Below are 12700 nucleotides of genomic sequence, written 5' to 3' on the forward strand. Positions count from 1 at the left end.
GGACCCCACATTTAACTTGGCATCTTAAAGGTTATAAGAAGTCTTACAACAAAGAAACTCGGCTCTTCACATACTTGGTTAATAAGCAAAACTTGCTTCCATGAACATCCAAGACCCCTTCTCATCTCTACCTTCTCTGCCTAGTTGACTCCCACAAACAGATGTGACTGCGCTCTGCTGAGCCCCCTATATGACCCTGTCTAATCCTCCCTTCTTGTTCATCTACCTAGTCCAAGTGGGGAGTTATTTAACTGTTTTTTTTTTTTTTTTTTGCGCTGCAGCTGCCAAGCACTGCTGGGGCAAAGTACACAGTGGAGTCAACTGGCACAACTGTTAATGTTTTCTAGACTCAGCCAGGCACCTAACACTGATCAGTAATCCCTCCATTTGTTCCCTTCCTGCTCTCCGTCTGGGGCAGCTGGACTTACGAAATGTCCCACACAGGAAATACGAAGCATGAAGGTGAGGATGGGGAGATCTTAAACACACACACACACACACTCTTAAAAAGAAACGATTTGCACATTGCAGTTAGATCATTTGTACTCCTTGTTTTACAACTTTTAGTAATAATGAAATTTTAAGCTATTTTTAACTTTTAAACAATTGATGGAATTCTGAAGTCAATACTAATTTTACATCACACTGATCCCACTGACACACTCTATTTTGCTCACTCGTGCACAAACTGTTCACTAGACTGCAAAGTCTTCACACACTTGCATCCAAGGCAGGAATCTGCACCATTCTGAAATAAACTGAACACAGTAGGAGCCAATTCTTAACTCTTCTCTCTCCCTCCAGCTACAGCATTAACCCCGTACCCCAGATCGTTAAACACAATCTCACAATGAGGGAAATCTTTCTGTAAAGATGTACCTTCCTTTTCTATTATTAAAAGAATATTTAACATCCTGAGCTGAAGATGTGCCATAGTTATTCCTCTATTAGAAGCCATCATTGGTCACCACAGCTCATACCCTCCCCAATGCCTATCACCCAGCTACCCCATCCCTCCCACTCCCCAATCATCAGGCAAGAAATGCCCCATTTGCCTGGCCATCCACTTCTAAACTGAACTGTATCTCTCCTCATTCTCATCTTCTTTCCTCTTGTCGCAGAGAACCTAATGTTCGTTCCTTATTTCCAGAATTAACGCCGCACGTCCTCTTCTCTGCCTCCACCTGAGACTCCAAGGCAGCTGGCTGCTCCCTCCCAGGGGTCCTCATGGGATGCTGTGTGCACTTCTGTGCATACAACGCACTTAGTTATCACTTCTCTCCATCTGTCTCTTGCACCCAGGAGACTGCAGCCTCCTCAAGGGCAGAGGCCATGACCCACTCATCTGCATACCCTTGCCACTCAAGAGGCATGCACTAAGGTGAGTAGAAGCCTCAACTGCACGGACAAGATTCCCCAGAACGATGAACAGAGTTTCAGAGATGAATGAAAGATTCACATAATAACAGCTTATACTTGGTAGGCAGCAGGCTATTTTCTAAGAGTCTTGGTGTATCAATACGTTTAGTTCTTAAAACAGCCCTCTAAGCTGAAGAATACTATTCATTCCATTTAACGGATGAGAAAACTGAGGCACGGGACTGAGTAACTTGGGCAGATCACGGAGCCACGAGTGGCAGAGCCAGAGACACCCAGTGTGGCTCCAGACTTAGTCATCATGCAGAATTGCCTGGCCTGCCGCACTGCCTCCTACACCTCTCACTTGGATACTTCTGGCAGGATTTAGAAATTCTACTTCAGTGCCCGTGCCGGGAGTTGGGTAAGGCCCGAGGGCGTCAGATGCCAAGGACTGAGAGTCCAGGGAAACCTGCTGGTATAAACTCCTAAGGACTCTGTGTCTGGGTTAGTTCTCTAATTACCTTCCCTTCTTTTTCTATGTCCCAGGAGCTAGCTTCCCTTTGCACAGTTAGGACCCATTGCTTTCCCTCTACCTTTCTATCACTGAGAGTTTCTAAAGATTTTTACTTCTAGCAGACATAGAGAAACAAGAAACACTGACAAATCCAATCATCCCTCTAAATGAATCGATTCCCTGAGCTTTCTTAACCCTCTTTCTCTTTTTTCATGGGAAACTTCCTTCTCTCTCTTGCCAAAAACACCCTCAGTTTTAGAAGGCAAAAATAATGGAGCCTAAGGTAATATTCATCTATATTTCAGAGACAAACAGGCCAGTTTCCTCCCTCTTCACACCACTGCAGGTGATCTGGTACAGAGGCAGTGGCCCCCACACTGTCCACGCCCAGCTCTCTCTGTGCAGGATTAAGGGAAAACATGAGTCAGGAAGACTGCCTATCCTAGAGTTTGAACGAGAAGAACACAACTCTGTGTAACAACTAAATGGAGAGAAAAACAATATTCTCTTATTGGCAACCTGACTAACATTCTTTCAGAGAAACTTCATTTCTTCTTTCATTAATTCATTAAGAACACACAATGCTTTTCAGAAAAATAAGACAAAGAAATACCATTTCTGTGTGCTGGCAATTTTATTTTTCTCCTTTCGTTTTTGTATGTTCAACCTTTCCCTTTATCTCCATTTCCTCTCATTTCTCTATTTTTAAAAAAATTTACTGCACAAATCTTCCACCTTCAAATTCACCTCTACACAATCTCTCACTCATGCCAATGCCCCTACTTTTTAATTGCATTTAATTCTCCAAACACCGAGGTTTTTTTTGTTTGTTTGTTTGGTAAACAAAGAAATCTCTCTTACGATGGCAAGGCATCTTTGATCTTCATGTGGGAAATGTCATTGTAGAGAGCAATGGAAACCACCTCTTCCATGGGGCAAATGAGGCCATACTCCTCACAACCATTTTCAATGACCAGGGGATCAGACTTATGAGGGTCAAACATGATGTTGTTGGGAGTAACAATCATGACGCCTCCGACCACCCCCTGTGGGAGAAAGGGACACGACAGAATCACTACAGACAGAAATGCAACCACAAGCTGCCTTAATGAACTCATGTTGCCCTTCTGTTGACTCTGGGGAAGCACGGTCTCCTCCGTGACAACCGCGTCCCCTGTCAGAGGGCTAGGACAACCGGCTGCAGAAATGCGACGTTGGGTACTGTGTGGTGAGGCAGAGAAAACAGAGCTGCCTCGTTACTGCACTCAGCCGAGCCTAGTTCTGGCACAGTCGCTGCCATAGCACAATTGTGGTCGGACCTTGCGTTGCAAGTTTATGTCTTACATGCCCCGGTTCCCTGTAAATGGGAGGGGCTGTCCCAAGTGCTTTCCCACTTGAGAACTGGGTGCCTTACAACTCACTCAGCACACGTTCACCACGTGTCCAACATGTGCATGGTACTGGGCTAAGGAAGCATCTGTCTCACAGCCATGGTGCCAAATGAGAGTCCTAACATTTTTCTCTGAAATGTTTAGAAAGGCCACATTCAGCAAAATTTGACACAATCAGGAATATGAAATTTCTGCAGCCAGAAATAAATACAACTAAACTGTGGAAGCTAATAGTAAAAAGCAGTAATTTGGTGGGCCCGTCTGTCTGAAGCTTGGCCAGTTTCCGATTTTATAGATTTTATCTCAGAGATAGCAGGCCACAGAGGACTCCCTATAGGCAGACCATTTATCTTGGTACTCCTAATGAGTAACAGATCATCTTTGTGAAAAATTCTGCATTTCAAGCACTACTTATTCTTGGTTGCAAAAGTTATAAATGCATATTAATAATGTATTTTCTTACCACTTGGAACCTGGCATGAAGTCTCCACTATGAACAACAGGAATTCACTTTATATCAACATAACCCTTTCTTCAGAGGCTCACTGAAAGTTGGATTTGCTTTGTAAACCACACCAAGAATCATAAAACTAACCATACAACATAACAGACATTATTTTTAATATCAGCATTTCCAGCAGCAAATGGGTTGAGAATTTCACATTTTCCAAGTTAGGTGCTAAGATCTTCACAGCGACCATCCCTTTTAATTACCACCCTCCTACAGATTAAATTTTATTATTGTTCCTATTTTATTTTTTTATTTTTCATTTTTTTAAAGATTTTATTTATTTATTTGACAGAGAGCAAGAGACAGCGAGAGAGGGAACACAAGCAGGGGGAGTAGAAAAGGGAGAAGCAGGCTTCCTACAGAGCAGGGAGCCCAATGCGGGGCTCGATTCCAGGACCCTGGGACCATGACCTGAGCCAAAGGCAGACGCTTAACGACTGAGCCACCCAGGCGCCCCTATTGTTCCTATTTTATAGATGAGGAGAATGGAAGCTTAGGCAACTCCAATACCGTGCCTGTGGTCTCAGAGCTAGTGGGTAGCAGAACTGGATTTTAAATTCACCGAATCTAACTCCGGCCCTTGCTGTCAAGCATGTACGATATTGGCTCCCTAGCTGCTAACGTACGGACCAAGAACTGAAAGAGAAGATGATAAATCCAAGGTCACAAAGAATCGTATAATAAGTGCAATGCCAGGCATCCAACAGGGGAAAACAAATGGATACTTATGAAATCTTACGATGAAACTTTGGGAAAGATATTTTAATGTCTCCTGTCTTGAGTAATTTGGAACCTACTTTAGTTTTCCATGGAGTCCAAGAAAAGGAAGCAAATTACACGGCCATATACCTTTCCATCGGTGAAGTATCGGCAATTCATTTTTAGAAATTTTACCACGCCTGGCTCATCTTCTTCAGAAGTGGATGATAAGACTCTTTCAATGGGTTTTAAGGCCTTTCTTGCTAAATCAGCATCCTTTAAGAAAGCAAAAATTCCCAAAATCAAATAGAAGCACTGTTTAAACAGATTATTTATATAAATCAAGGCACACAAGTTCCCTGTAAGGAACTGGTTTTTATTTAACTTGAACATGAAAAAAAGGCAAATATCCTTTGTCCTTCAAAAATTATCACAAATACAGTAAGTATCCAAATCGCATTAAGGTTTAAATAACAACATGTGCATATGTATGAAACTGTAAAAAATGGCTCATCAAATGGTTTTAGAAAATAACCTAAATGAAGGAATTCATATTTGACTCATGGTTCAAGTTCTCTAGAGAAAGGAGTGAAAGCCGTACAAATAAACGATCAGTCTCACTGAGAGTTTAACTTCATACTTTTACATAAACGAGGTGTGCATTTTTGCCTCTGAGACCTTAAATGTGAACAGGTTTCTTTTTGATAGGATGCATTCTCTCAACTAATGACAAATCCTTATCCCCACCCCTTTGGGGGACTTTCAGATGAAAACCTGAGAAAAACAACATGTAAAATTCTACAACTCAAAAAATATATTTGATAAATATGAACGTCAGTTCATGAGTGACATACATACAGGCAGTTTATCATATTCTGCATCTGATGATGAAGGAGAGACAGTAGCACCAGGACTGGATGATGATAATCTTAAGGTACTGGAAGGAAAGTTGGCATCTGGAACAAAAAGGACCTGCAAATGGGGAAGCAAAGCTGAGGATCAAGAATCGGGCAGGCATACACTAGGCAGTGTTTACAACAGTTGCTCTCTGCACAGTATCATGCCAAGTACATGGCTAAGGCCTAGTTGGCCTTTGCAAAACGCCTAAGTACCTTGGGGCCTTCTAGACTAATCCATGAAACAATACTCTATAACAGAAATGTGTGCAGTGCAAAAGGTATGGGACATATGTACGGACACTGCAAGAGCTCACAGAAGAGAGCAACGTGGGTGAGCACCCTGGGCACGTCATATACAGCGCGTGGGTCCAAGTGAAACTTTGAGCAGTATGGGAGATTTAAATAGGGAGGAAAGAAGCTTCCAGGGAAGTGTACTAATGGTACAAGGGAGGAGAGGAGAGAGTGGTGTGGAATGCTTCTAAACATAACACCTGCATCAAGAAGAAATGAAACAAATCCATGCTTGCTAACTCTAAGCCGGCCCTGAGTGCAAACTTAGTAAAATCATAGTATGTTAAGGGGTACAAGGTAATATCAATAACCTCAATACTTTCTCTTCTATTGCTGTCAGCTTATCGAAAAACAAGTATTAAAATCTCCCAAATTGACAAAATAGCCTCCTTCTGCAAAATGTACCGGTTCCTGAAATGTTATTATGATCTTGTCATTCAACACACTTATAATGAGACATGTGACATCCTGGCATATATCATAGACCGTCTTAAAATGATGACTTCTGCTGTTATAAAACATAATTAGCACTAATCAGATAACAACTGTTCAACAGTGTTTGTTATTCACTCTTTCCCATCTTGTCTCTGTTTTAACTTTAGTTATTCAAATCTCTCTACAATCTAGAAAAAATGTGAGGCAACAACAAAAGACACCTTATGATAAAGGTAGGAAAACCAGTATCAAGGAGAAATAAGATGAGGACTAATTACTACTGAATCTATGTGCTCCAAAATTACCACTCACTGAGCGCTGAGCCATAAAACCGGTTCTGAGTTTCCAAAAACCAGCGCAAAGGGATGGACATCATTAGTGAACAGAATTTAAAAACAAACCAGTTTCTCATAAGTATTTTCTCCGAAAGTCTCATAAAGAGTATCTCAAGTTGAACTACTTGTCTTTGATGACACAGTGACAGTTAATACAATAACCGGTTTTGGAGGACCATTCTTTATAACATCTTCAATGTGGATCATTGGCCAAATGCCGACGTGTAGAGTTCCATAAGAGCAATTTAGAGCAGAGGCCTAAAATTATATGGTCTTGGTAGACAGCTCTCTTCCTTACCTTATATAGGGGGATGAATAGATGACATTTCTTCCAAGCAATTCTCCATGAATATTTTTCTGTATCTGAGCTCTTGACAAGTGTTAGGCAACAGGGGTTAAGATTCTATTGTCTGGCCTGTTCTAAATGTCAAATCAAAGGGATAATTCTTGTGCTTACACAGTTCATTGCAGTGTAAATAGAGATGACCGATGGATGCTGGGAAGCTCAGTAAAAACATCTGCTCCCTCAACATGGATGTGAACCTGGAACACGGGCAGGGGTAAAGTTTACCTACTGACTTCAGAAAATAAAACTGGGTCTGCTCCAACACACAGGTAAATGGTGGATATGAGATCTTCACATTCTTTACCATAAAACAAACCTGTCATCATTTTAGCCTAGAAATTTTTCTAAGCATGTGTAGCCAAGGTACCCGGTGAATATAAAAACAACTTAAACCATGTCTCTGCGAGGTAACTTCTGAGTGTGCTCAAGATAAACTACTTGCAAAAGTACATTCTTTGTACATGTCCTGAAATTTGATGTAAGTATCCAAACTAATAGCCAAACTCAGGACCTTCTAAAAAAATTTTTATGCCTCAGTTATTTAAAGTTTGTCTGCTATTGGTTTTGATCTTTTAAGCAACAAAAAGTCTATAGTAAGATTTTATTTCAGGAAGTTACAACTTCCTCTGAAAATCACCTCTTACATGTGGTCACTCACCCAGCCAGACCAGTTTCCTTTCCTACCCCATGGTGACCACCAAATCAGTCTCTAGAAGGGTGAGTCTCAAATTTTTTGGAATCAGAGCAGATAAAACCAGCTTTGAGTTATCAGATCTACTGAGATGAAAGGAATACCTACCTTCCAGGCAGTAAGACAAAAAGTTATCTACAGTTTTTGAAAGCCCCTCAATTTCAACTCTTCTTGATTTCTTATCTTTGTCAGCAAAATCCTGATTACAGCTGGGTCCTGGGACAGCCTACAGCACATAACTGTTTAGTTCTATGAGGGGCTAGACAGCATTGCAGAGGCTATCACAGAAAAGACACCAGGGATATTGTGGCCCACCCCCCAATTTCAGGGCTTAGAAAACTGGGGTCCAAAAAAGGGAGGGACTTGCCCATGTCTAACAGCTACCACAAGGCCAGTCGGAAACAAAGCTTTAGGGCTCCCATTTTGGGTATTTTTGCCATTATAATCGGCATATTAAAACAGTCCTTTTGGGGCGCCTGGGTGGCTCAGTCATTAAGCGTCTGCCTTCAGCTCAAGATCCCAGAGTCCTGGGATCAAGCCCCGCATCGGGCTCCCTGTTCAGCACGGAGTCTGCTTCTCCCTCTCCCACTCCCCCTGCTTGTGTTCCCTCTCTCGCTGTGTCTCTCTCTGTCAAATAAATAAAATCTTTAAAAAAAATAAAAATAAATAAAAAATAAAACAATCCTTTTACCTCCAGTTGGCTATTGGACCTTAACCTAGTACCGATATATTGTTATGGACATAGTTAAAAAAATAAGAAATCACTCTAAATTATGTTCCTACACTCTAGTGACTATAGTCTTTAGCCTTGAATTAGTAAATATACACCTAGGTTCTCTGCCATGGGTCAGGGACATATTATGTAGCAATACTCTAGATTATAAGAAACCCCAGTTGATTTTCCTGGAGATAATTTTTATTAATTTTTGAAGAGTTTTAATGCATAATTCCCCTCAGTTACCTGGCACTGGCAGTACGCTAATTTCTTTTTTTTTTCCCATTTTATTTATTTATTTGACAGAGAGACAGCAAGAGAGGGAACACAAGCAGGGGGAGTGGGAGAGGGAGAAGCAGACTTCCCGCGGAGCAGGGAGCCCAATGTGGGGCTCGATCCCAGGACCCTGGGGTCATGACCTGAGCCGAAGGCAGACGCTTAACGACTGAGCCACCCAGGTGCCCCGCTAATTTCTCCTTTTGACAAGAACATAAATACTAAATGCACCATAATACAGACTGGCCAACTTAGGGCCTGTTGGCTTCATATGGGGCCCTTGAATGAAATGCAAAGAACCATATCAGCATTTCCTCAATAAAATTGTACTTAAAGGTAGCAGTATCTATTCTGAAAGAATCATATGTCACTATCATGTACAGGGACAGAAGGATGCTCAAGTAAGTCAGCAATGAAACCAGCATGTGCTCATGGCTAGCAGATAGTTCTATGGACAGGAGGGGAAACTTGGCCTCAGTCAGGACCTGCCAAAGACTGGGTCGTATAGATTTATTGGCTAAATGTAGTTTTAAAGTAGAAATACAAGAATATATTATTAAATATGTGGAAGGTACTGAAGGAATTTGCTGGTTTAACTGACAGTGGCAAAATTACACAATTAGTCAATTTCATTCAGTTTAATAAAGTATTAAAAACCTGGGGAAAAAATCGTGTGGCTTTTTCTTGATAGTCCTACTGAATTTCTCAGCTTTTGGCTGACTGACCATTTTTCTCAGGTATCAAATCAAGACAAAAACGACAGGATTCTGCCTTATTTATTGTTAGTTATTTTAAGTAGGCTCCATGCTCAGTGTGGAGCCCATCTCAGGGCTTGAACTCACAACCCCTGAGATCAAGACCTGATCTGAGATCAAGAGTTGGTTGGACGCTTAATTGACTGAGCCACCCCGGCGCCCCAAAATTCTGCCTAATTTAAAATCAAATGATGGCCATTTTGTATCCCAGGAGTAGAATAAACTGAAACTTGCACTTCTAAATTAAACATTCTAAGAACATTTGAGATACATTCTACAGAAGAAAAGGTAAAATTTAACTTCTCTTGATGCTACGGGGAACACCCACAACATAAACTAATGATAGTTAAATAGTTAAGTAAACTGTGTTAATCATTTGCAAAGCATTCACCTCTGAACAGTTCCTCAGTTCCAGAATGCTTTTAGAATTCTTGATCTAAGGGAAAGATTGAACCAATGCACATTATCACCAATGTTAATCCTGTGACATTAACACTGAAGCATTAAAAATGGCATTAAAGATAAATGCAAAATTTCTAAAAAGTAATATCCAACAAGAAAAGAATTACCTGGCCTGGAACAATAGTGTGTGTGAAAAGTTTATTCAGTTCCACTAATTTATTGGGAGTGACGTTAAACTTCAGGGCTATGGAGTTTAGGGTGTCCTGGCTTCCAGCCTAGAATAATCAGACAAACAAGATTCAAAATATAAAGCAAAAACAAAAAACAAAAAAACCTTTTCAACATTCATCTATTGTGATATGAGTGAATGAAAAGTAGTTCTATCGAGACATATTCTGAAAAAGAAAGTGGATGCATTCTCAAGCCTTAATAAAACCATGGAAGAGTGAAGTCTTAAATCAGTTCATATCTGGGCTCCCTTATCTTCAAATTTCAGTGTCCACTAATTAGATTTCTAAATCTGCTTTGGCACAACTTAGCTGCATGAGTAGAAGTCCATGAGATACAATACAAAACTGTAAGTAGAAAAGAAATAAAACACAAACACCGTATAAAAGAAGTCAGGGGCTACTTTCTCTATTCTCAGTGTTGTCTCTTGCCAGTCTCTTCACTGCTCTAAAGGCTCCTGGATGGTGACCTGTTAATGGCTGATTTCCCCAGTGTCAGCACAGTGCCCAACACACAGAAGGTACTCAAACATTTGACAAATGAATACAACGGAAGGCAAAGAAATCGGAAAGAAATTCAGATTAGCTACCCATCACTGTTCAGTCATTAAAATGACACCTTCTCATGGTCAGCCAAATTAATGTTGTCTAAATCTGTGAAACCTATGATACATGCCCAGGAGGAGGTCTCTCTCCTTCTCTAACAGAGGGGAAATGGGACCAAAGAGGGCAATGAGATGATGGGAAACTTCCCAAAAAAGTTTGCTGCCTCTGGGCAGGTCGATATCCCAAACTCCCTGTCTAGGGTCACTGGACTTGTTAGTGGGAGGCCACTCCGGTGTGTGTCACTAAGAAGTTCCCATCTACAGCCCTGGGTCAAGACCTATGGCTGTCCTGAAACACAAACTGGCTTCCCCAGGTAAGTCCTGAATGAGGCGGTGACGGGAGGTCGTGGACCAGTGAAGATGCAGAAGTAGAATGAAACTCACCACTGGTCTGAGCATCAAAAACCCCCCAACTAGATGAACAGTCTCAGACTAATCAAATTCATAGTTACAGATGACACCAAAATGACCTCAAAGCATTTCTGGAACAAGGTAGTATTTTTAAAAGGCACTGAAAAATTAACAACCATATGCCCCTACTTCTACCATGGGCAAAACCAGCCTTACTAAAAGTAAAAAAATGTTTTAAAGCATGTATTGTTTATTCAATATTATATATTTACATAATATATTCACATCTAGGAGGTTTCAGGGTTTAGGAGTGTACTTGTACTGACAAGACACGCTGAGAATGGATATTAGAGCCAGACTATTGGATCTGAATTGCGGATTTGGGACTCACTAGCTGTGTGACCTTGGGTCATTTGCTTAACTTCTCTACGTTTCAGTGTCTTCCTCCATCAAACAGATAATTATTATTCCTGCTTCACAGCACTCACTTCATGGCAAGTGATCAAAAAATTTGCATCATATATTTCAGAAAAAAACTTGTAGAATATACTGTTTAGGGAGTTTAGGGAAGGAGAAAAACATTAACAATCTGGAGTTATTACATAAGGATAAGACATAAATATAGAATCCAGCCACAGACCCTGGGACAGATACTGGAATCATTAAATGTTTAAAACTAAACAGATGCCAAAAAAAAACAAAAAACAAAAAACAAAACTAAACAGATGCTTGAACATCCACAGCTCTGGAGCAAAATAAGTAATCCAGTAAGTGCTAGCATGGTTCTCTAAACACAAAGTTATGAATCACCTTTTATTTCCAATGACAAGTACAAAAAAATAACTTGCCAAGTAAAACTAATCTCCATAACCTATCAATCAAACAGGCAGGCATAGCTGCATTACTAATTTGATCACCTGTTTCTATGAGTTAACATGGGGCTTGCTATTTACTCTCACTGCATCATTTAGTGAATGCTTTGTGAAGCATCTCCTAGCCAATACCACTTCTCATTTTTTTTGGAGGGGCTTGTGAATAATACTGTTGGATACATACATGGCTTTTGAGTTAATATTGTTTTTAATGATAAATAATCCAACACTTCTTGAGTACCTACTAGGAGGTAAGGCACTGTGCGAGGTGTTATGGGGATCAAAAACATACTGTAGACCATGGTAAAGTGAAATAAAAAAAATTACCCCAAATCCCTTCTGGAAAGGACTAGTCCTATAACCCCCAGAAAAATGCCTGGAGATGTTCACAGAACACTGAGCACGAAATGCCTGTGCCAGGCTCTCCTGTGTGATTCTAGAAAGGCTTGGGGATCATTTACTATTCCAAAGGAAATGCCAGGGAAGGATCAGGTCTTGCTGTTTGCCTTATATAGAGGCTGGCACAGCATATGAACAATGAGTAGAAAATATATACACAGGAGAAAATCCAAACCAGGCAATGACAACAGCACTTAATTTCTTATTAGAAGTCAGAGAACACGCCTCAACAACGCTACTTCAAAGTGAATTAAAACAAATCTAGAACTGAGTGTTCACTTTGTAGCAGAGCTGGGATAAATGGACACAGCTCCTAGCCTCCAGGAGTTCATGCTGCAGGAGAGAGATGAGTACATGGCACATACTGTGAAGGTGCAGTATGGACACACGCATAGCATTATTCATCTACCAATTCAACAATATGGAAGCCTAAACCTGGCGAGCCCCAGCAATACAATGGTGACCAAAAAGGGGTCTTTCTCCATGGGTCCATGAATTAAGGCACAAGACAGACATTAAAATAACAATCACATTAGTGAATCAATAAACTGAGATAAATTATGTAAAGGAACATGAATCTATGAGAGAGTAAAATGGAGGGATCTGGCTGGATGGTCACAGGGGATA

General features: G+C 40.7%; 1 protein-coding gene across 4 annotated transcripts in view; it reads right to left on the reverse strand.

Annotated features, from left to right (window-relative positions):
* The window catches only part of NCOA7 (nuclear receptor coactivator 7), a 157083-nt gene that overhangs the window by 44434 nt on the left and 99949 nt on the right, over positions 1 to 12700 (reverse strand). For all 4 annotated transcript variants that reach the window (XM_028117016.2, XM_088023876.1, XM_028117017.2 and 1 more), the window contains exons 5-8: positions 9787 to 9894; positions 5333 to 5446; positions 4625 to 4750; positions 2735 to 2919 (exon numbers count right to left, since the gene is read on the reverse strand). In XM_028117016.2, coding sequence (XP_027972817.1) covers positions 2735 to 2919; positions 4625 to 4750; positions 5333 to 5446; positions 9787 to 9894 — 533 coding nt within the window. The remainder of the gene's footprint in view (positions 1 to 2734; positions 2920 to 4624; positions 4751 to 5332; positions 5447 to 9786; positions 9895 to 12700) is intronic.

This window comes from Eumetopias jubatus, unplaced genomic scaffold, assembly GCF_037043125.1.
Source record: "Eumetopias jubatus isolate StellerSeaLion01/CBP00866 unplaced genomic scaffold, mEumJub1_p1.0 scaffold_6, whole genome shotgun sequence".
Lineage (NCBI taxonomy): Eukaryota > Metazoa > Chordata > Mammalia > Carnivora > Otariidae > Eumetopias > Eumetopias jubatus.